Raw genomic sequence first — 23,098 nt, 5'->3', positions numbered from 1 at the left:
TCAGAGAGGAGGAGGAGGGCTGGAAGTAACTGGTATCCCACTGCTTTAGTGTCAGCTTTTCCTAGAGCTGAATTATTGTTTACTTGGTCCATTCTGAATATGGAAAATCAAACTGTGCTCTGTTGATTGTACCATTGAAATTCATTGTTAGAGTTGAAAGGTTGCTAACAAAGCTCATCTTTTTTTGAGCAAAATCACTTTGCAAAAATGTTTGCTGGTGCTATAAGACTAAGGAGAGATTAGTTATGCTCAGTAAGGAAATGAAAACAGAAAACGAAGAAAGGTGATTCAGTCAGAGACTCTGTTTTTGCTCCAGCTCCCCATTTTGAATCTCTACAAGTCTATTTTCTTACACCCACTGAGGATACTATTTTAGCTGGCAGCGTGCAAGTACAAGTAGAGCTAGACCACTGTAGTGCTTTCAGGCATAGTACAGGGTATAAATTATTTGGGTTTTCACTTTTTCTACAGCAGCGTTTTGTCATCTGTAAGTTCTTTAATCCTGAGAAAAATGGACGGGTGCACCATTTTGGCTAAGTAACATTATTGCTTGTTGCGGATTCAGTGCTTATACTGTGCTGTCCCTTGGCACACCACTTTTTTTCAGTCATTAAAGTATATGGATCCTGCAATATTAAAAAAAATCACATACTTCTTTTATATAGGGAAGCAAAGGGCATGCTCCCCTGTCCTGGGTCAGGACATCAGTCCTGTGTGTCGGACCAAGGCCCCTGTTTCCCTCTCTTCTTCACAGAGATGGAAATGGACAAATTCTCAGAGCTACAGCTTGTCAGAGGGAGGCAGGACAAAGCCCAAAAGAAAACTCGAAGTACAGTAGCACCTCCAAAAGTGCACTTGGGGTAATGCAAGTGTGTGAGCATGTATGCAGGTGTGCATCTTTAAAGGACCACTGTCTAAATACTTATGAAGTATAAACTCCTCTTTTGCTGTCTGTAGATGATAGTCCTTTAGCATGTTTCTGTATGAATGTTTTGTGAACCTCCTTTACCATCATAACAGCAAAACAGTTTGCATTCTACTGTAGCTATGGGTGCTGATTTTGCACAGCTCCTGATATGGTTAAGTGTTCCCACACAGAGAAGAACAGACTTCAGAATTCCTTCCATTTCCTAGCATGTGCTACACGTAATTAGAAATATATATATATTGAACTCTAACCATGTTGGTGTTGATAAATATTTTACAATTATCTGACACTTGTTGCAAGTATACATGATATTTTACTTCTGATTGCAGTTTGCAGTGAAGCTGCATCCTGTAGGTCCTGTAAAAATGGGAGAACCCTTCATTGACTTTCCCTGTGATAATGTTAATAAAAGAGCAATTAATATAAATGAGCAGTAAAAATACAGAAAAATTACCAGTTCCTGTGGTGAGTCAGTTAATAAGAAGGTAAAAATACATGAAATAATTACAGTGTTTGAAAGGTAAAAATGGCATGAGAAAAATGACTCAGCAGAATATTACACTTGCTCCCTGAGACATTAGAGCACATAGCCTACAATATATTATTTACTTCTTATGACCCTTTGACTTATTTACTCCTATAAATGTGCTGACATGTTTAATTCTCTAGTAATTTTAAACCTTTCTGAATTAAATTAAAATGCAGATTTCTAAAAGTTTGTCAGTCAGATGAGCACCCCAGTAACCCTGGTAGCATGTGAAATCTCTGCAGGGGTTTTGGGCAGGAGGATCATTTGAAAAGTGTGAGTTAATAGATACTTTTTCCCATTATAGTTTACTAGTATTTGTTAAAGAACTGCTTCTAAATGAGAAGCTTAAAATAAATATCTTGGATATTTTTTATTTCTAATTAATATTTTAATTTTCTAATTAATATTTTAAAATCTTTTGTTAGAGCAACTGAAAGTGCACCTTGAAAGGATGCTGGACTTTGCTGTGAGTGAAAGAGTATCAGTATTTTAATATCAAACGTTGCTATATAATTGGGAATAGTATTATTCATGACAATCCAGAATCAGAATTTTGGTATTTGGGAAGAAAAGTTGAAGATGTAACTGCACTCATTCTGTGCTGCCTTCACATTCCGCCATCACTTTATTGGGAAACAGTTTAAATATATATTGTTAACTTCTGAGCAGTGAGAGGTAGGCAAACAAATTGTCATATCCTGTTTCTGCTGGGGATTCTTCTTCATTTTTGCATAAGTTAGAGGCTGAAATTATCTCAGTTGATTGCCCATTGTGCCGTTACTTTTTTCTTGGTTTCTTCCTTTCAATAAATGTTACTTTTGGCCTTTTTGCTATTTGCATGTTTCAGTAATGTTGACACTTCATCATGAAAAAGGTCAATGAAATGTTTCCCATTTTTTCTTATTGTTTAACTATCACAAAGTATCGTGACCCAAATACGTTTTATTTGATAAAGTGGAAACTTCTGATTTCCTCATATGTAAAATGAGGCTACTACAGAATTTATTGTATTACCCCATGTCTCTATAGTCAGTCTAGGCTGTAAACTTCCAGGTCCCCCTACCATAATGGGACTGAGGTTCACCTTGGGTTACAGTAACTTCTAAAAATAAAAGGAATAACACTGGTCGTTCATTCCGGTACTCTTCCTCACAAATGGAAGACTGGAATTGTTAATAAACACAAAGTGACATTTTTCTTCAACTGTCTCCAAAGAAGAACAAGGAGAAATATCCTTCTTCAGTCTCCACGGTTAATCCTCTTCTCTATTCTTCCAAGTGTCATTTCTGTTCTGCTCCCCTACAGCAACTTTCTCTACGGTAGGATTGTGATCATTCCTGTGCTCTTTAAAAAGAGCATTTAAAAGGCGGGTAGACGTGGTGCTTGAGGACATGGTTTGGTGGTGGACTTGACAGTGATAGGTTAATGGTTGGACTCGATGATCGTAAGGGTCTTTTCCAACCTTAAGGATTCTATGATTCTTTAGAGAATTCACTGTCTCTCTACTTTTTAGTATGAACATGAAAAGTTTGCAAGTCTCTATGCCAGTGGCAGTCAGAAATCAAAAGTATATATTGGAAAGTTGTGTTTGAACACTCTGAAAATGGTTTGTTGGAGGTCAGTTGTTTGTGAATTCGTACCAGTTTTGATATTTTTCAATCACTGAGTGTTTTCCTTGACACCGTGGCACCTATCATGCCCAGCCTTCCCAGGGTACAGAGCAGGAGAAAATGGATTATGCCCTCAACAATAAAAGGCGAGTCATTCGACTGGTTCTGCAGTGGGCTGCTTTATATGGAGATTTACTACAAGAAGATGAAGCAGCAATGGCCTTTTTGGAGGTATAAAGGAATCGTTGTATCATTGTACTGAGAAGTACCTACCAAGGAAGCTGAAAGCCTGTTCCCGGTCTGTAGAATTCTGTTACGAATTAAAGAGAAGTAGGTCATTTCGAAGTGCAAACTCGTAACTGTTTTCTCGCTTTTAGCTGCAGACAGTATACGCACTACAACAGTGCTTGAACCATTGATATCCTCTGGACCTCTGAAAATATCTGTCAGAGTTGCAGACCCCGTTCAAAGCACTACATGGGTAGATTGCTTTATAGCAATAGATGAATTTGCTTTTTTAAAATATTTTCCTGTGAATAGTTCAGAGGCTCTACAGGTTGAACTGGTGGGGCTGTATATGCCTGCTTGAGGTGTCCCAGGAAGGAGCTGGTGGGTTCTCACTCTACAAAACCAAAAATCCTTTCCATTTGAATGAAAGCTGTACTGCAGCTATTGGAACTTAAGATCTTTGCCTTCTGATCCCTTAAAATCCCTTAAAATAATTTAATTCCTCAGACATTGGTTGTAAGGTCTTTGTGGTAGGTGCCATATCCTTGTATTGATAAGATGCACTGCCAGTGTCATGTTAAGTCATCGTGATTACCATTATTATTATATATTGTGTTTATGGAACACAATCCCGTATGTTACTGGCTGAATGGAAGTTCTTGCTCCAAAGGGCTTAAAACTGAATCTAAGATAAGAGTTAGCAGAGGGGAGTAGAGAGTGGCCTTAAGGATGACAGACATATAGCAAGCCCACATGGGAAAGTTTTTCATAATAGACAAGCTTTGGAGACAGACATAATGTCTTTCATTAGTCCAGAAATTAAAGAACAATTACAAGTTGCAAGCACATAGATCCTTCTTTGGGTCAATTTTATGTAGGTGTGGCGGGAACAGGTTTGAGTAGGGTTTAAAAGAGCGTAATATTGTAGCAGACTGGAGTAGCTGAGAGTCAACAACTCAGTAGCAAATGAACCACTAAGGACTACAACAGCAGTGGGTAAAAAAAAACCCTATCATGCCAGATTATTTGTGAATTTTATGGTCTTCATCCTTGGTAATCTGAAAATGCAGTTTTTGCACAAGCAGTCAGTGGTTACACAGTGAGCTAAGGAGCCTCATCAGGCTTCCCTTCTGCATGTGTAACTCTTGCTTTAAATCAGCTGGAGATAAACAAGTAGAAGTAATAGAGGGTTGGGCCCAGCATGTGTTCCTCTATGTAAATTATCATTCTTTATAATCATTAAGCTATCAGATGTCATCTCATAATCCTCTATCCTGAGTACTGCTCATTTACCCCTATAGTTATTTAAAGACTATTCTGTATCATTTACAGGAATTTTATGTATCTGTATCAGATGATACTAGAATGATTGCAGCACTAAAGGAGCAACTTCCAGAGCTAGAGAAAGTTGTAAAGCAAGTGTAAGCACAGTTTTTGCTTCTTTCCTCCTCCTGCCCTTTTTCTCAGTAAACAAATGAAGAAAATGTATGGCTTATATCTATTAAAAATCCATTCTATGAATGGCACTCAGTCATACAAGAATGAATGTTTGCATGCAAGCTTGTTTGGATGAATGTCTATGGTCCTCTCTTTGCACATCATTCTTGCAAACACTGAACTCTCATTAAAAGGTTGAGAGAAGGAATAAGAAATTATGTACACACCATTGAAACTAAACTGGATGCTTATTTCATGCTTACATGGACTTTGTATAGTATTTTCCCTTCCTTGGTCATAGATTAACTATGGTATCATCTAGTCTTTTCATATATGCAAACATGAATATGTTGGCGTTGTAGTTTGACTAGTGGTCCATGTTCTATAGGTGATTTTGTACACAAAATCTTGCAGGTAATGTTTAATTATATATTCTATGCTTTACTTTTTTACAGTTCTGAAGAACCTAAAGCACCACAAAAGAAGGTAAGATAATTTATTTGTCCATTTTCTAAAGTAAAAGCTTTAGCACAGCAAATCAATAAACATCTTCTGTTTAGTAATCATGGATATATTAAAACAACACATTGAGAAATAGCTTTTAACATTGTGTCAAATTTTGCATTGCTAGTCTTTTTCCTGCCATTGATACGAGATCTATTGTAGTTCATGTTTACACCATAATGTTTCTTTTTGCATTAATGTGAATTCCGATGATTTATTTTCAGCACAAAGTTCTTCTGCAGCTGTTCAACACAAGTGATGACAGAGCACAGAAACGCCAGCCTATCAGGGGCAGCGATGAAGGTGAGTTCCTTCTCTGCAAAGTTTTCTTGTGTCACTGAGATTTGCAGTAAATTTGTCTCTCTCAAAAAAATGGTCTAAAAATAAACAAAAGTACTTACCTACAGTTTTGAAGCCTGGCCTGAAGCAAACTCTGTTTGCTTTTGCTAGTCCAACATTCTCTGTCATTGATTTGAAGCACTCCTGGTCTTCTCCCTTAGTTACTTGTGCTATCAAACATTGTGCTTCCTCAGAGGAAGAAGTAAAGACCTTTAAAATAGGGAATGAACAAAACAGGTAAGAACCAGTACAGACAGTGTCCGTGCAAGTAATGGCAGTTCAATAAATAGTGGGTGCTGAAGGTCATGTTAGAGCCTCTGTCTCCCCTGCATAGTTTCAGCTAACATTTACAGCTGTTTCTTTGCGAGACAGGAGTGGAGCAGATAATCATGCCGTGGATCTCTGCCCTGTGGCACACAGCCTAGAAAACAAAATCTGCTGGTTTGCCCTATTGCTATTGTTTGATTCTCTGAAGAGATTAAGGTAAAATTTAGAGCAGTGTATCAGAATATCATTGTCGGTTGTACTGGCTTTTCATATTATCCTTCACTTCAGGCAGGTTAAAGCACTGCTATGTGAACAAAATACTGAGCTCTGCTGATGGGACCTGTTCATTGTAAACAAAGATACATGCCCCTTAAAACTCATAAATCTGAGGATTTCTTTACAACTGCTAGGGCCAGTCTCTCAATGGTCAATCTTCATGACAGAAAATGGCTTCTGCTTCAAGGTGTTTGATATTAAAGGATAGCTCTTGCTAGTGAACAACAGTAAAAATAAGGGAACAAAATGCAAGGTCATATAGCTGAGAAAGCTGGTGGCATAAATCAAACCAACGGAAGAGCCATTTCAAAAGCTGGAAGTAACTGTGTATGAACAGCAGACATCCTGCCATGCATGCAGCTTCTGTTGTCTATATCAGTGTTTCTTCTAGGTCTACGAAGAGCGAAACAGTTACTGCTCCCAGGGAAGTACTACTTTTTGTGTCTGTGTGGATAGGCAGTAACTGCCCCTTTTGTATGGGTGCACCTTTCTCATTCATAGGGCAGGCAGCACACTGAACATTGCAAATACATGGACAGCTATAACCCCAGGGGCTGCTTGGCTTGGCTTGACAGCTGAGCTGCAGGAGTATTTTGCTAACTTCTTTCTTGAATTCATGTCACTTTAGGCTGCCTTGCTTTTTGCAGGCTAATGTACTATCATGTTGATTTCTAGGCAGCCAGAGGCCTGGGTTCATATATTACTCTCTGAGCCAATTTGTACTGTACACTCAAGTGTATTCTTATTGTTAGGGTATTTTTCTTCATCATCCACAACATTCTTGATTCAGCAATTATATACTTGCTTGTAAAAAACAGGTTGCAGCAGAGTTTGATTTAAGTTCTGATTGTAACCAAAAGTATTTTCAAATCTATTTTGGAAATATGAAAATTATTTTCCTCTAATTAAGAGAGTTTGCAGCCAGTTTTCCTGACTCTTGAAAAGAAGTGTTGATTTAAAATATTGTAATGTCTGGAATATAACAAAGTGCCAGATTAATTTGGCATCCATAAATAATGTAGCAATACTAAAACACTAGTTCATGGTTTACTAAAACCTCTGGGAAATCAGAGATTTCTATACTAGAAATTGTAGAACATCTGAGGAATGGAGAGCTATCAAAACTGTAATGATTTATTGTTGCTTTATTTGTTTCATTTTTGAGGAGTGGTTACTGAAGTGAAAGTAATTTGTACAGTAAAGTCTCCGTGGTTCTTACACGTGGCATACACAGTGCAATCTTTTCTTCTTTAGTTCTGTTTAAGGTGTACTGCATAGACCAAACCTATACCACTATCCGGGTGCCGGTGTCTTCCTCTGTGAAGGAAGTGATCAGCGCAGTAGCAGATAAGCTGGGTTCTGGAGAAGGCCTCATCATAGTAAAGATGAGTTCAGGAGGAGGTACTGTATATGCATCATCTTAAACACTTCTCACTTATGGTGAAGCAGAATATGGGGAGGGATTGAAAGACTAATTCAGCCAAGGCTTTTACATCCATGTGCATGTTTGGCTGGTACACAGGTTCTGTCTTAGAGTCAAGTCCTTTCCCTACTGCAGGCACAGACTGGAGCTCATATGGGAGACAGGAAAAATGGAGAAGCTTGTGTATCTGCATGTTACAGAGCACAGCTACCCCAAGTTTCCTTCACTGTAAGACTTGTAAGAGTTTTTTAACAACAGAAATAAGAGGTAAGCATGGATAATGTCAGGCTAGACATGAATCAGCAACAGCAGAAAACACTGCAGTGCCAACATTCCGGTAGTGGTCACTACCATTCTGGCCACTCTGTCCATGCAAAACACTACTGAGCAACTTAGTGCCAAGCCCACTGACCTAGTGTTTGCAAAGGGTCAGGAGTCAGCCCCCCACTATAGGCTGTGGAAATGGAAGAGTAACTGGAAAGTGAATTCTGCTGGAGAATTGGTGTGGCTGAAGTGCTCTGGTTGAGTATCACTCTGTGGACAGACACAGAGCTAATGAGAGCTGTGTTGGAAGGCATTGTTGCAAACAGTGATGCCTGCCAAAAACGGCTCACTTCCTGAGAACTGACACCAGGCGGCTCTACTTTTTGCAGTTGCAGCAATTTTTTATTGTCAGATTTGCTGACAGCCAGCACATGCTGGAAGAGACTGTTTTGTAAGTTACTTCATTATCTTTTCTTTACCTGTGACGTGATGCTCTTTTAGAACTGCTGTAATGAGATTTGAATACAGTTGCATTTCATCACCTCCTTATGCAGTTACTGTCTTCCAAGGCAATTTCTATTAAGAACAGCTCTCCAAATGCTTACAACTCAGAGAAGAAAGAATGGAGTCCCTAATTATGGCTGAACTTTTGCAGATAGTTTCTAGAGATGGCAGCACAAGCTTCTTGACCTGTCTGCACACTTTGGGGCTGGGATTCCACTTCTGTATGCCAGTTCTGTAGGAGACTGGTTTGGGCTGAGCTTGTTGTCGCATTTCTTCAATAAAGAGGAGCTTGTTGTCATCTATTTTGTATCCTGGACATTGGTTTACTCTGCAAAATTTGTTCCCAGAAGGGTGATCTGTGCAGCTGTTGGATCAGTCCTGCTGTAAATTCTACATATTTATAATAAACAATCTTTTGCTTCATGTTTACAGAAAAGGTGGTGCTCAAACCTCATGATGTTTCAGTGTTTACAACTCTCAGTGTTAATGGACGGCTGTTTGCCTGCCCACGTGATCAGTTCGATTCATTGGTATGTATGTATGCAGTTCTCAGGAAGTTCAGTTCTTCAGTTTATTTGAACACTTGGCCCTTTTTGCATTATCAGTGCTTTAGGTAAAAACTGGTGGAAACATTCACAAGAAAGGGCTTGTCACAGTGCTATGGGATGAGCCCTGAAATTAAAACAAGGTAATATTGTAATTTCCTAAACTAGAGCAGAAATCCATCTGATCCACATGACAGCACTTGATCCCAGTATTCTCTGTGTCACACTGAGCATTTAGGAAGAGTTGAATATTGTCGCTAAGACACGCAGTAATTCCTGATTACAGAACTATCTCCTCAAGGCCACAGGGATGTATTCTGGAAGATAGATGTTACAAATTAAAGCATTCTGGAGACTTGATTCCAACAGTAAATTCCTTAAAATCTTTTATTTCTCAGACCCACAAAATACTATGTCAAAATCTCAGATGATTCTAAGTAGAATCATGGAAAATATTCCTAGTAGAAAGTCTGATTTTTCTCTAGGTAGAATTGTTCATAAGTATTTACAGTTTATACAGTAATTCTAACAATCTCCATGGGGTCTGCTTTTATAGAGTTTGATTTGACTGTACTTTTTGTTCCTTTTATTTCATTAAAAACAAATGTCATTGCCAAGTCATGTCAGCATGAACTCTATTACTCCTAGCCTTGTTTCAGCCTCCTGTATGCTTTTAACAAGGCACTTAGTATGTATGCCTGATTTCTTTTATAGATATGGTAAAATCTATGCTTTGCTGCTGCTTTCAATTTAGTAACCAGGGAATGCACATCCAGCATACTGTAGTTCCATGCAGAGATACCTCTTGTTCAGTTTATTAAATTCTGATGTTCCCTTGAGGTTAATTAATCCTGCCAAGTAGATACCCTCATGGGGCATGCTAGTCTAAAGCAGGGGTGTTGCATCAGTACAACTATGCTGGGTACTTCTACATGGCTCTGCATTGTCTGTGTAGACATAGCTTTGGCAGCAAATTGTCATGACTTTCTGTGCCTTTCCATCTGTGCTATTTACCATGGATCAAGTACTGGAAATGCTACAGGGACCTCGAAAGATACAGGGCTGCAATATGCTAGCTTTCATCAACTGGACTGACTTCAGTAGGAATTAGGGAGGAACACTTAGCACCTTAAAAAAGGTTCTCAACACTGCATAACAGAATATATCCCCTTATCAGCTGCATTTTTTCAAAAAGAGGTATAAACAAATTGAAAAATGTTACAACCTTTCCTGCCTCCCAGTTTAATCCTTTCACGTTCCAATTTCTGGCTGCTGCCTGTGCAGGTACATTTATTCACATTACACTTGGCAATTCCCATGTGAAAACTGTTCTGGGTTAGATGAATTTTCAAATATGCAATGAGTTTACATCTATGTGCTTCTTTCCTAGCCTTGGAAAATATGTGTTTGTTATGGTAACAGCTATGTTGTGTTTGTTTCCAAATAGGGGAAAAAAGCCCTCTTTCAGTCTGTGGGCAATTCTCTTTCCACAGATTTCCACAAATGATGATTTTCTACAGAAAACTGCTGTACTTTTAATTCATACTCTGTCTTAAACTAAAGAAAATTTGTCTTTGTGCAAATCCCAATTCAGGGCAATCTGCAGGCTGTTATAAGATTGATGGCTGTCCTGATTTTTTTTAGATAATACTTTGCTTATATACACTATTTTTAAAAATTGTAGATGGAGCTTTTAAGGTAATAATGCCTGTGGTTTAGTTTAATAATTTTTAAATAATTTGTATTATGATGATAGTTGAAAGACAAGTTTTCCCTAGAGTACAAAGCAAGAACTCATACAGAAATAAAGCTCCTACATACTGTGTGTTATTGAGAAAGTGATTTGATATATTAATCCAGTCAGTCCTTTTTCTATTGGTAATATAATATTCTTATATAAAAGGGCATTCATTTAGTAAGCTCATTTTTTATTTTGCAGTATGTAAATATGGTCTGTTAATCTTGTAGACTCTGTTGAGTTAGTACTCAGAAACTGCTCTGTAATTGTCTAACAAAGACCCTATGAGAAATTGAGAAACTTGTAATTGAACTCTACTGCCCTCTCCTGGAAACAAAGCAATTAAAACGCGGGTTCCCAGGAAGCTATACTGATGTAACACATTTGAATTTGCAAGAGGGTTGTTTGTTAGTATTTTAGCAGCGCTGGATCAAACACTTTGACCCTAATATATACAACAGACTACTTCAAATCTGACTAGATCTCAAGCCATGTTTTAAATCTCTCTTTAATATAAGATTTACTTGTGTGCAAACCTGTAGATCACATCTGTTGGGTGGTATGGAAATGTCTTTCAAAAATGTTTTATACTTGAATGATTTAAAGGATTCTTTCTCATAAGACTGTGTGCATATAATTTTAATTAGCATAGCCAGGAGTTTTGCAGTCACAAATAGTGCATCCCTGTACTGTCAAAGAGAAAGTATGAAGCTTATTTTATAAATGATCAGAAGATCTTGCAATCACTGCAGATTTCTGAAGTATGGCAGATGTAATAATTCTCATCATTAGAATCAGTACTTTGCAAAAGTATTTGGCTTGTGCTTTGTGGCCTAGTTATTTGTGTATATGAAAAAGGAAACTGATAACAAAAGCTTTGTGGAAAGACCTATGCTCCTAAACAAACAGACACGCTTCAGTTAGCACAACGTGTATTGAAGTATTTATTTCTGGCTTCAGATTTTAGAACAATGCTAAAAATAACACACTAGAACAGTCTGTTTTATTTCCTTACAGTGCCTCTGAAGAGCTTTCAGAATTTTCCTGACTATCCTGTGCATAGTGGATACTGATTTTGCACAGGGCTTCTCATTTCCTAATGCCAGCCTGTGGTTAAAAGCAAATTTCAGTTTTACTATAACAAACATGCTTAGGGAAGTGGTCACACTGAAGAAAAAAAATCAGAAACATTATGGAAGAAAAGCACCAATCATGCAATTTAGTATTTCTAAAATATTTTTATACCATTTTTCCATTTGTAGGCACCATTACCAGAACAAGAAGGACCATCTACTGGTACAGTGGGAACATTCGAACTGATGAGCTCCAAAGACTTAGCATATCAGATGACAATTTATGACTGGGAGCTCTTCAACTGTGTGCATGAGGTATGAGGATCTGTCTATTCAGCAGATTAGAACCTGCTGGAAAATGTTTAGTTGTATGTTGTAGGTTTGTGCGTTATTTGCAAAACTTTCCCTAAGCTCAGTTTTCAAAAATACTACAATAAAGCCACCTACAAGTTTTGAAAGTATAAGGCATTCTTAATTTTATAGGCAAAATGCAAAAATACAAGTTAAACTTCTCCTGAACATGTGCTGTTTATTGAATTACTTTTGTATGATGTTTTAAGGCATTAAGCTATTTATGCATAGTCTGTAGTTATGCTTTTAGTATGCCTCAGCTATTGTCTCCTGGATTTGCAACCTGAGTCGTTGTCTTCTGTACAGCAATAAATGTAAACTGCAGAGCAAGTTTCAGGCTAGATACTTACCTGGTCATTCTTAGCGTCTTTTCTCTGTCCAAAAGATGAGATTTCTAAAAAAAAAATCCCCAACTCTTTTCTTTTTCCTAGCTGGAACTGATCTATCACACTTTTGGAAGGCACAATTTTAAAAAGACCACAGCAAATCTGGACTTGTTTTTAAGAAGATTTAATGAAATTCAGTTCTGGGTGGTCACTGAGATTTGTCTTTGCTCTCAACTCAGCAAGCGTGTTCAGCTGTTAAAGAAGTACATTAAGATAGCAGCCCAGTAAGTATACAATCATCTGTGAGCTGGAAATGAGGTTCAGTATAGTCAATTTGTTGATATTTTTCTTTTTTATTTTCAGCCACACACAGTAGAGGTTAAAATATTCTCTATCTGGTAATTCTGTCTATTTCCTTATAGGGCTGTATAGAACCTTGTTAATATATATTCTTTCCTCTCCTACTCTCCATTGGTCCTTGATATGTGATCTTTTAGGGCCATGTTTTCACATCAAATTTGTGAGTAAATATATTTCAGTTCATTAGGAGAACACTTCATTTACCCTTACATGCATTAGCAAATATTAATATGTGAATTAGTAAATAATGGCAAACCTGAGAACAGAAATATGTCTGCTTCTGTTCAGGAAGACTCTTCTCAGAATTGCCCCAAGTGCAAAAACCAAGAGGGGTGGGCAAAGAGATGTAGTATGGAGATGACGAGGCTCACGTTACCTTCAGTCTCCTTGGTATATTTTTTTAATACTTTTGCTTAAAAATGCAACAATACGAATGTCCTTTTTTGTTACTAACTGCTGGGTCTGAGGTTGGATAGCAGGCAATTCTTGCTGTCTTCTATTCTTTTATTCATGTTAAAACGTAAACTCTTTGGAGCCTTCACGCCAAAGATGTCGGCCTTGACTCCTTATCACTGAAGTCAAGGGCAAGGGTGTGACTGACTTCAGAGGGAGCAGGGTCATGCCCCTGCCCCGCATAGCTACAGTTTTTTATCACTGTTACCCTCTTCCTTCCTTTCCAGTTTGTGGTGTATTTATTACACTCATCGCTGTCTGAAGAAACAGTTTGCTGAGGTGTGAGGAACTGCCTGTTTAAGCGTTTGTCTACAACTTTGGGCATTGTGACTAGAGGCCGTTAGGCAGTCTTGCCAAACAAAGAAGTTATTGCTTGCAGTTAAACCATGAGGTTTAACTTTTTTGCATCATTAAACCTAGTTGTGTGAAGGAAGAGATTATTGTTACAGCTGTGATGCTGCCCTCCTCCCAATTAATAATTCCACATAGCTGAAATCAGTGTTCACATCGAAACTCTGCATCAGCGTGCCTCCCTCCTCCAGGAAGGGCCCCGCTCCGCAAGTACCGACTTCCTTCTGGGAACTCGTTTGGGCCCTACGGTCAGATTACGGTTGGTCAAAGCAGAAGATTTTCAAAATCTAGTGGTGGGCATGCAGGAACAGGTTTATATTCAGAACAGAGGACGGAATTTACCTCTTTTGTTTCTAAAAATATATATACCACATATTCCATTATCTCATTGCGCAGAGCAAAACTGGGAAGCAAGCCGCCAGTCTGGCGGGCTGTGCCCAGGAGAGGGCAGTGGCACCCACACACAGACACGTCAGGGTCTTTTCTAAACTGAGAGGCATGAAATGGGAAAATGTTGAAATGTGGTAAAATAAGATACAATAGTAATTTCCATAAACACTTGAAATTATGTATCCTGAAAATTACAGTTAAATATCTCCTTAATAAACCGCCCTAGCCCATGGGTTCCTCCGTGTCATGGGTTTAATCCTATGCTATTTGCAACAGCCTGACAACCTCCTGTTTACTTCCATGTTTCTGGTATCACTGCAATGCTAAAAATAAATAGCTAAAAGCGGTCTGTGCTGCTGAGTCCTCTTTGTCTCCTAAAAGCAGAGAAATCCGAAGCACAAGATTTTCCTCTGTGCAAACCGAGCGGGCAGGTTTAATTGCAGCCGCTGGAAAGGCGCTGGGAAGTTTTGCCAGGCTGCTGCCCTCTGTGCAGTGCTGCCATGGCAACAGGTGCTACAGCATGCGGTAAAACAAACACAAAGTGCACCGAAGTTAGAGGGGAGAAAAAGCCAAGGAATTGGATCAAAAGATGCGGGCCCAGGCCTTGAAGCAATATCTTTGAGGAAGTTTTGCTTGTGAAGATCCTTGAGACCTAATGAGAACTTTACCCTACCTAGAAGTACTAGACTCATTAGAAAAGTGTTAGGGGAGAACAGCTCAGTGCTGCGCTATTAATCTTAGGCATGACTGGTGGTAACGAGATGCCTTGCACGTACCGATTTTCAAAGATAACTGTTACTGAGAACCCTGTTTCAATTCTGTGATGGGGGGCTCAGACGCCATCACAGAAGGCACATCATTTTGTGTCTGCCACCCCACGCACCCTGTGATGTGTGCTCCCTGTCTGTGTGGGCAAGCGCAAGGCCAAGTGCTGGCTCCAAGTGCTGTGCACGTGTGCTTTCAGTTCCAGGAGCCGTTGTTGCCTTTGCATCTGCTGGGAAAGGATGTAGAGGTTACCAGGTTCATCTCTTTTTTCCAGCCATTGTAGGATTAAACTTTCAAACAAAGGGGAGAAGTGAACTATATTTCCTACAGTGAGTTCTTCCCTTATTAATTGTACTGGAAAGGCTTTCTAGGATGTACTTGCACATACTCTTATGGATATCCACAAACCCAGTTTTTTGATAGGTTGTTACATGTACTTCTGCCCTGATACATACATATGTGTGCATTCACAATTCATACTAACAGGAAGATTTTTCCAGTACAGTCTGTTTTGGGAGACAGAGGGACCTCTGCTCTGAGCACACTGTGGTGCTTTGGAGGATCCACTTTCTGACATTTTACAGGCACCATATATGCAGTGTAGAGCCTGTAGAATTCACAGAATATTTGGTGTAGAATGTCATACATCTAGATGGATCTTAACAAGGACTTTGTCAAATTACATTGCTTAACAGGGTATTTGGCAAAACTTTTCCTTTTTAAAATGAAAGATTCAAATTACGTATTGCAGATACCTTTGCAGCTGTCTGCTATGTTTGAGCACTACTGCTGTATGGTGCTAATTATTTTTACCGTGACACAATTTATTCTCAATGTCATAGGCTGTGGACAGATATCCCTTTCTGGATTTAGTTGTGCCTGGGGAAGAGGTTATCACTGGCTGCTTTTCATCCTTGTCTCCCCTCAGATCCACTAACGAGGCACGCCCTGACCTGCTCTAGTCAGAATAAGTTGGGGTGGCTTTAGCATTTCAGCTTATCTTTGCTAACCTTGCTCACTGTCCCTAATCTAATGTAGGAGAATTTGTATGAGCAGCTCTGCCAGAAGATCTGAGGGGGCAGCAGTCTCCAACAGACAGATCATCAGATGGGAGAGATTGTTTTTTCGCCCTCTCCGTGTTCATACAGTGCAGACACAAGTGAGGCCCAGATCTAAAGGACCCTCCCGCTCAGGACATCGAGTCTGGTGAAATGAAGGGACAGGAAGAACAGAGTAACAATAGGGTGATGTGGCAATTATGGAGTCAGACAGTAGGATGTGATGATTGTACTAATTTCCTCTGGAGCTGAGGATACCTCAGAGGAGCTAAGAGCTTCAGCGATGAATTAAAAAATCTGTCTGAGAATCATAGCATGAATCTTGTGAAAGTTTTCTTGGTAAACAGCTAAAGAAGCCGAGACTGAGGTGCTGAAATCAGATGTTGGCAAATCAGTTGTGAAAAATAGCAAATTATTTGCAGGAACCTAGTGAGACACAGATTTATGAGATATAGGCTTTGTTCTCTTTCTTCCCTTCCCATTGAGTCAGGGAGCCACCTGATGCATCCACAGCGGAGCAGTGTGTGGGCTGTTCCTGTCAGATTGTGTCTGCTCCTGCATATGGTGTATTGGATCTCCCATAATACTCAGTTACATGTCCCAGTTTTTCCTGATTGGTAACAAAGGTTCTGCTTTGCATTAGGGATGAAGCATCACCTAGAGCTCCTAGCAGCCAGGACCTCTTTAATGATGCTGGTAACAAATGGCAGTTCTTTGCTTGAAACATCCTAAAGAGTTCCAGAATCTACAAGGACTAGTTAGAAATCATATACAGCGGGAGAGGTCACTGGCATACAGGCATCTCTAGACAGCTGGTCTTCTCCCTTTAAAAAGACTCAGTGCCCCTGTAAACTGCGATGAAGATCGTCTACGGACAGCTTCCAGCATTCAGTAGCTGTTCAGAAGCTGTGAGCAAGTTCTGCAGCAAATGAGGTTGTAAACCAGTTGCTTCCACTGTTTCTGGTATTCCCTGGGACTGAATTGAGGCCTGTTTCAGGACTGTGTTTCTGCGTGGGGAGGAGCTTCAAAGACTCATTTAATGTCCTTGCAGAAGCTGGCACCAGTGAAGTGGAAGCAGCAGGTCATTTTAGGAGGGAGGGAAAAGGATCCTCCAGAGTGTGGTGAATTATTCACACATTGGTGAAGTGGTGTCCCACAGGTGTGCTGGCCAGGGCTGCCCAAAATCAGTCACATCTATGCTAGATGCCAGGGTTCAGCTCTCTTAAGCTCGTCATGTGTACTTCTGCCCTGACTGATACATACAACTTAAAACCTGGCCCTTTGTGTTTCAGCTGTAAAGAATACAAGAATCTGAATTCCTTTTTCGCGATTATTATGGGACTGAGTAATGTTGCTGTGAGCCGTCTCTCGTTAACATGGGAGGTAAGTCTATGCTAAAATCCAATTCCAAGAAGTTTGACTGGGATTTGTGCTTTTAGTTAGCAAAAACATGTCTTGGGCCTTTATTATTGATAAAATTAGATCTACTAATTCAGCTCCTGAGCATAAGCCTTTAGCTAAGGCTGACAATTTTTATTAGTAAGGCAGTATACCCATAGATGTGTTGAATACTCACAAGCAGTTAGCAAGAGTGACAACAGCAGCTTCTATTGATGAGCTAAACTGCCCAACAGGATGAGTGAGTTAGCCAGTTAACCTCTTACATCAGCCCATCCTCTGTTTGACTTTATTGATCATTTAGTAAGATCACTCCATAGATACTTCTATAAAATCCATCCTCTGTTTATACATATTATTTTCTGATCTCCATATGGACTCTGTTGCCCTATTAAAATGTGGGTTTGTCCTAACCTTTTCTGGTTTTCTCTCTGACATGCATTCCCCTGCTTACTATCAGTTTGGTTCTTATTCTCAGAGCTTCCACCTTTTTCTGTGGCTTTGCTCTTTTGTATGTGAGTATATAAAAAGGGTGCAATATCCAGCAGGGTGAGGTAGTAAGCACATGTAACCACTAAGAACATACTGGTTGTCAAAAGCATGCAGATTTGAATGTGCATGTATTTTGTTCATTAGAAATTCAAAATAGTTAGCATGACTGAGGTCACTAATGCAGCTGAGACCAAAATTTGAACACCTTCAAAAAAGTGCTCTGAAATAGGAGATCGGACTAACACATCTGAGAGGACACCAGCCCAGTTTTCAAAAGTACATGTCGCAAGTGGCATATACAATCAGTGCTAAAGGCAAAGATTTGCAGGTCGGTTTCTCAAAATAATGACCCTTCATTTGTGGCTACTGAGAGGAATAGTTGGGAGAGCTGAGACAGTACAGGAGCAGGATGAAGAGAGAAGAGGGAACTGAATGTATATACTACACACAGCAATCTGAAATGGGCACAGGTCTGAGCTGGAGGGGCACAGATCATTTGTAAGTGTGGGGTACGAACTTGAGTTCAGGGAAATGTTATCACACTCTGGTTCTGTAGGGCATTCAGTTTATCAACAGAATCTCTGCAGCTTGATTTTTAGCCAGATATATGTACAGAATATACTTAAAAACAAACATATCAAGACCTGATTTTTGTTATATTATCATGCATTTACATTAGTTGCATGAACAAATTAGATACTTGCAGGTGCAAATGTCCAATTATACCACTTATTTCACAAATACCTAATCTGCATGCATATGCAAACTAGGCACACAGTTGTTGACACACATCATTAAAAATTAGGCCCTTGCTGTGGCACAGTGTAAATATCTTGCTAGGGTACACACTCCAAATGTAGAAAGTATTGCAAAAAATCATTTCTGCACTATGAAGTATCTATTAATTTTTAATGTTACCCGCTGCCAGTAGTAGTCTGATTTAATCAGCAAATATAGAGAAATTTCATGTTAAAACTGGAAAGCTGACACATTCTGAGTGTGCATAAAACATTACTGTGATCTCTGAAACTAATTTATAACATATCTTACAGTCTTTATAGTAAAATTATTTAACATGTATAACATAACATGAGGGGGAAAGAAAATATTTAGTAAAGCTCATCTCATTCCAATCACTGCATGATCAACTGACCACGATTTATTTGTGTAGGTATTGTGGACTGAAAAACTATTCATTAATTTATACCCCAGAAAGCGGTAGAGGCCCTTGGCTGCTGGGCATGTCAAGAATTTGAGCTATAGTTGGTGATACATCAGCATGAACAAAAAAACCTCCTGGAAATGCCCAGGCATGGATTTGAATGTTGCAAGGGCAGTTCATCATAGGTATGAATAATTAAGCTGAGCTACCCCTATGCAAGCTGTGTGTAAATTATATTTTCAGATAGGCTATTATCAGGAATGTCCTGAAACCGTGGACTTGAACTTTCACTTACATTCTGAATTCAGTGATTGCGATGGGAGCCAAACAAAAATCTGAATCTAAACATCCCAAAGGAGTAAATTCAAGTTGGGGTTTAAATCAGGATCCAGGTTTCATGGCTGGTCCCGTCTCTATTTATAATCTGGTTGCTAGGAAACATGTTGTATTTTAGATTAGCACATTGTTAGAAATATCTGGCAAAAAGAGCACTTTCCTGACTTAGGGCGTTGTAGAAGGAACTAGCATTTACAGTAAAATTGCCACACAAATTGGATTTAATTAAGGTTTGCTATTTTTGTTTTTATTAACAGAAACTTCCAAGCAAGTTCAAGAAGATCTATGCAGAGTTTGAAAGCTTAATGGTGAATAGCAATAGATCCCTTATTCTATGCACAATCTGAGCTAATTCAGTTTCTGAGTAACTGATTTGAATTCCTTGATTCAGAACATTTTATATGTCCTTGTTTGACTTTAAGAAGTTTATGATCCCATTTTAGAGCTGCTAAAACAAGTATGTATGACTAATAAATTATACTCTTAGGAACCTACTCTGAGAGAACTTATGTACCACTCAAAGTTAATCTGGGAACTCAGAAAAGCTTTATCGCATGTTTTCTGATAGTACATATGGGAAATTATATTTTTCAACCTGGATTTTTCCAGGTAATACATTTTAGTGTTACAACATATGCAAAACTGGATCTGCAGCTGCAAGGAGGGAGGAAAAATGTGTGGTTCCTTTTATGAACAATTTTTTTGTAATCATATCTTACCTTGCTATTTGGCATGAAAAATGTTTGTGTTTAGCGGCTGCATTCTCATCATGTGAGCTGTATGGGAGAATGATAAAAGGTGTCTTAGTTTGCAGATGCGCTTTTAAAGCCACAGGAGAAAATAATGATTTTAATAAATGCCATGACATGTAAATGAATGCATACAGTGTCTCAATACATGTAATAATACATATTAGTAATTATTTTATTTCTCTTCTCAAGGATCCATCAAGAAACCACAGGGCCTACAGACTAACTGTAGCTAAATTGGACCCTCCAATAATTCCTTTCATGCCACTACTTATAAAAGGTAAGCTTGGATGTTACCAGAATTATTAACTTGAAAGCTATTTGTCAAATATTTGAAGAATAAGAGTAGCAGCAAGAAAAAGCAAAAATCAATCTGCGTGAGGTATGATCTTTTTCTATTATAAAAAGCATGACACAGAGACAAGAAAAACTGCTTTAGTACATCTGAATATCATACCTCAATTTTACTAGTCTCAGAAATGCTGCAAATTAAAAACCAAATGTTTTACTTTTATAGCTGCTTTGATTTTTGTAAGGGATAGATAAAGTGTTCTGCTGTTTTGTATGGCCATGATTCAGTAATGGGCTTTTATGTGGCTTTTATTTCTATACAGACATGACGTTTACTCATGAGGGAAACAAGACATTCACTGACAATCTAGTAAACTTCGAAAAAATGGTATGTATGACATATTTGATATGAAAATTTAAAAAGACCTCCTTATTCATCTCTTCAAGAGTGAACTTCTCAAAAATGACTTCCAAGGCTAGAGAAGGTGAAGGCACAACCAAGAGCTGGCAAAACTAGTCTGTGTTGTGCACAGCGCCTGGGACCTCTGGGTTTCTGGAAAAACTCACAGAGGTGGAAAAGAAACTGCCCACTGAGCCATGCACAGCCAAAATGTTTCCTAGGAGAGGCAGCAGCAGTGACAGGAAGCAGAGCTGTTAGAGACAATTTTTAACAGCCAGTTTGGGACCAAGCTGTGATTTTAACTGCTGTTCCTTCAAACAGGACTGAACTGCCTCAGGCTGGGATAGTTCTGCATTGCTCCTCAGAAAATGAAAGGGGCTTTAATACAGAACATGCACAACATCTTATTTTCTTCTTTCCTTTAACAAGTGAAAGGAGACTTCTGTGACTTGATTGCTTTCATATTGGAAAGGGGGATCAATGATAGAAGGCTAGACTATGCTCACATTTGATTTATTTTAAATCCTGCACCTAAGCTCTCATCATTTCAAACACCTTTGTCAAAAACTGCAGGCAGGCAACTTCCCATGGCAGAAATCTCAACTGAAACTCAAGTTTCTCAGCAGTGAGAAGCCATTTTCTTGGTTGCTAAGGCCATGTTCTTAATGTGGTTAATGACGCCTGCATCCGAAAAGCAGGGTTAGCCAAGCCCAGCTATGAGTAGCTACACTACAATACCAACGTGACTTACTGTTCTGGCAGTAAAGCTCCATTCAGTAGCCATGCTAGAGCATATCTACTCTGGCACCTATATGTGCTTGTTCTTAGTACTACAGTAACCAGAACCACTCCATGGTTATTTCCACTGCACTACAGAGGAGCTTGTCTTACCTTCTGAGCACTGATACCGCAGAGGGGAAAAAAGGAGGACTTTCAGCTCTTTAGAAAACTTCACAGAAAAGTGATCATGACTCTGAGTGAATTCTTCTCTTAGATTTTAGTCTGTAGCTCCAGGACAGTCTCTGTTCTAGGGTGAAAATACCTCTCTACTAAGCTGAGACTTGGGTAAATGTGGGTAAATGGTAGTGCTAGTGCCTGAGTAAGAGCCTGACATCACTTTGCAATAATGACATTCGGTAATTGCATACGCAGACTGTGTTGCCATTTCCTTCCAAAGGCCTTGAGCATTCTGCCTGCAGAAAAGGACTTTTTTCTGGACTGCCTCTTCTAATTAGATAGATAAATATATATATATTTGTGTAGATTGTAAATATTTTGGGGAACGCAAAGGGATCTCAGAGTTGGCTGGAGTACCTCCAAACCAGGAGGGATGGCAGCTGCATTGTTATAGCCATGGCTATGTGCTTGGCTCCATGTTCTTCACCTCACTTGGCCTACTTACACCTCCTGAGCCAGAAGAGCTGGTACATCCACAGGCCTCAGAGCTGTATGCCTCAGGCTCTTCTTTATGCCTGATTATGTGTAAAAGCCATTACAGGAGGCAGGAGCTCTCCTGTGAGCACTTGCCCATAGACTGAAGTTCAACCCAGGCTTGTCATTTAGAAATGGTTCTGCACCACTCTATACCACAGTTTGGCACTCCCAAGGCCAAGAATGAATTTAACAGCAGCTTAAACTGATCTATATCTAGGCTGCTGCAGGTCTGCCCTTTTCACCCTAGTATGCACATTGCCTTATCTTCCTGCAGAAGAATGTTATCTCCAGAACATGGGTTTACTAGTAGCACCCAAAAGTTTTAAATAAAATTTTATACAGCATGAATGTAGTATCACCCATATTGATCAGTAATCTGAGCTTTGACCATTTCCTTTAGGAAGGGAAAGTGAAGATCAATTAATGTATTTTTGATGCTATATATTTTTCAAAGCATCAATATAATGTCTTATGTTCCTCCATGCAACAGAAAGGGAAACATTCTCCTTTCTCAGTATTCTAAACCTTTCTTCAGTTAGTGCTCTACCTGCTCAATCTGCTTTTTCTCTAGGCCTTACTACAAGTATATCTTTTGTGTTTTTAATGTTCTTCACTAGCTATTCTGCATGCTTCTGTGGTGTTTTTACTGCTTCTCTCAACCCATAGCTCTTCAAAGCAACATGTATTCAGATTCCACCCACATAATTCATTCAAATCCTAATGTGGACCTGGCAGTTTTTAGCTTTTTGCATGTGTCATCAGGTCAAGCAAAGAAGAAAAGCCTACTGTTAAACCTCAGTCGCTACCGCCTACTTGTGTTAAGCTTGCAACTGTCATATCCACACATAATTGCCAGATATTAACTAGTGAAGACAAGACCACTCAGCCAGATAACTCTCGGATAAATTCAGCTCTCTTTTACATAAGCATAAACTCAAGGTGATGTTATTCTGCCATTTTCAGGAGAAAAGCAGAAACCAGATTTCCTCACAGGAATCATGTCCTGCCATTTATTGTTTCTGCCTGTTTGTTCTGCTGCATGATATTCTGTAACAAGCAGATGGAGATACCTCAGAATATTGCTGGGAGCCACTCTTACTGATCTGTCTAAAACATC

The 23,098-nt window shown here is 39.1% G+C and overlaps 1 protein-coding gene across 5 annotated transcripts in view; it reads left to right on the top strand.

The window, feature by feature from the left end:
• Positions 1-23,098, top strand: part of RAPGEF4 (Rap guanine nucleotide exchange factor 4) — a 156,692-nt gene that overhangs the window by 124,195 nt on the left and 9,399 nt on the right. For all 5 annotated transcript variants that reach the window (XM_087732456.1, XM_087732455.1, XM_087732460.1 and 2 more), the window contains 12 exons: positions 3,148-3,298; positions 4,628-4,716; positions 5,188-5,218; positions 5,461-5,539; positions 7,373-7,519; positions 8,742-8,839; positions 11,855-11,980; positions 12,448-12,626; positions 17,012-17,102; positions 19,365-19,415; positions 20,049-20,136; positions 20,471-20,535. In XM_087732456.1, coding sequence (XP_087588582.1) covers positions 3,148-3,298; positions 4,628-4,716; positions 5,188-5,218; positions 5,461-5,539; positions 7,373-7,519; positions 8,742-8,839; positions 11,855-11,980; positions 12,448-12,626; positions 17,012-17,102; positions 19,365-19,415; positions 20,049-20,136; positions 20,471-20,535 — 1,195 coding nt within the window. The remainder of the gene's footprint in view (positions 1-3,147; positions 3,299-4,627; positions 4,717-5,187; positions 5,219-5,460; positions 5,540-7,372; positions 7,520-8,741; positions 8,840-11,854; positions 11,981-12,447; positions 12,627-17,011; positions 17,103-19,364; positions 19,416-20,048; positions 20,137-20,470; positions 20,536-23,098) is intronic.

Source organism: Nipponia nippon, unplaced genomic scaffold (genome assembly GCF_047370975.1).
Source record: "Nipponia nippon isolate SJK-2023a ecotype South Korea unplaced genomic scaffold, ASM4737097v1 scaffold_5, whole genome shotgun sequence".
NCBI classification, from domain to species: domain Eukaryota; kingdom Metazoa; phylum Chordata; class Aves; order Pelecaniformes; family Threskiornithidae; genus Nipponia; species Nipponia nippon.
The sequence above is the reverse complement of the archived record's forward strand: the minus strand, read 5'-3'. Positions and strand labels throughout refer to the sequence as shown.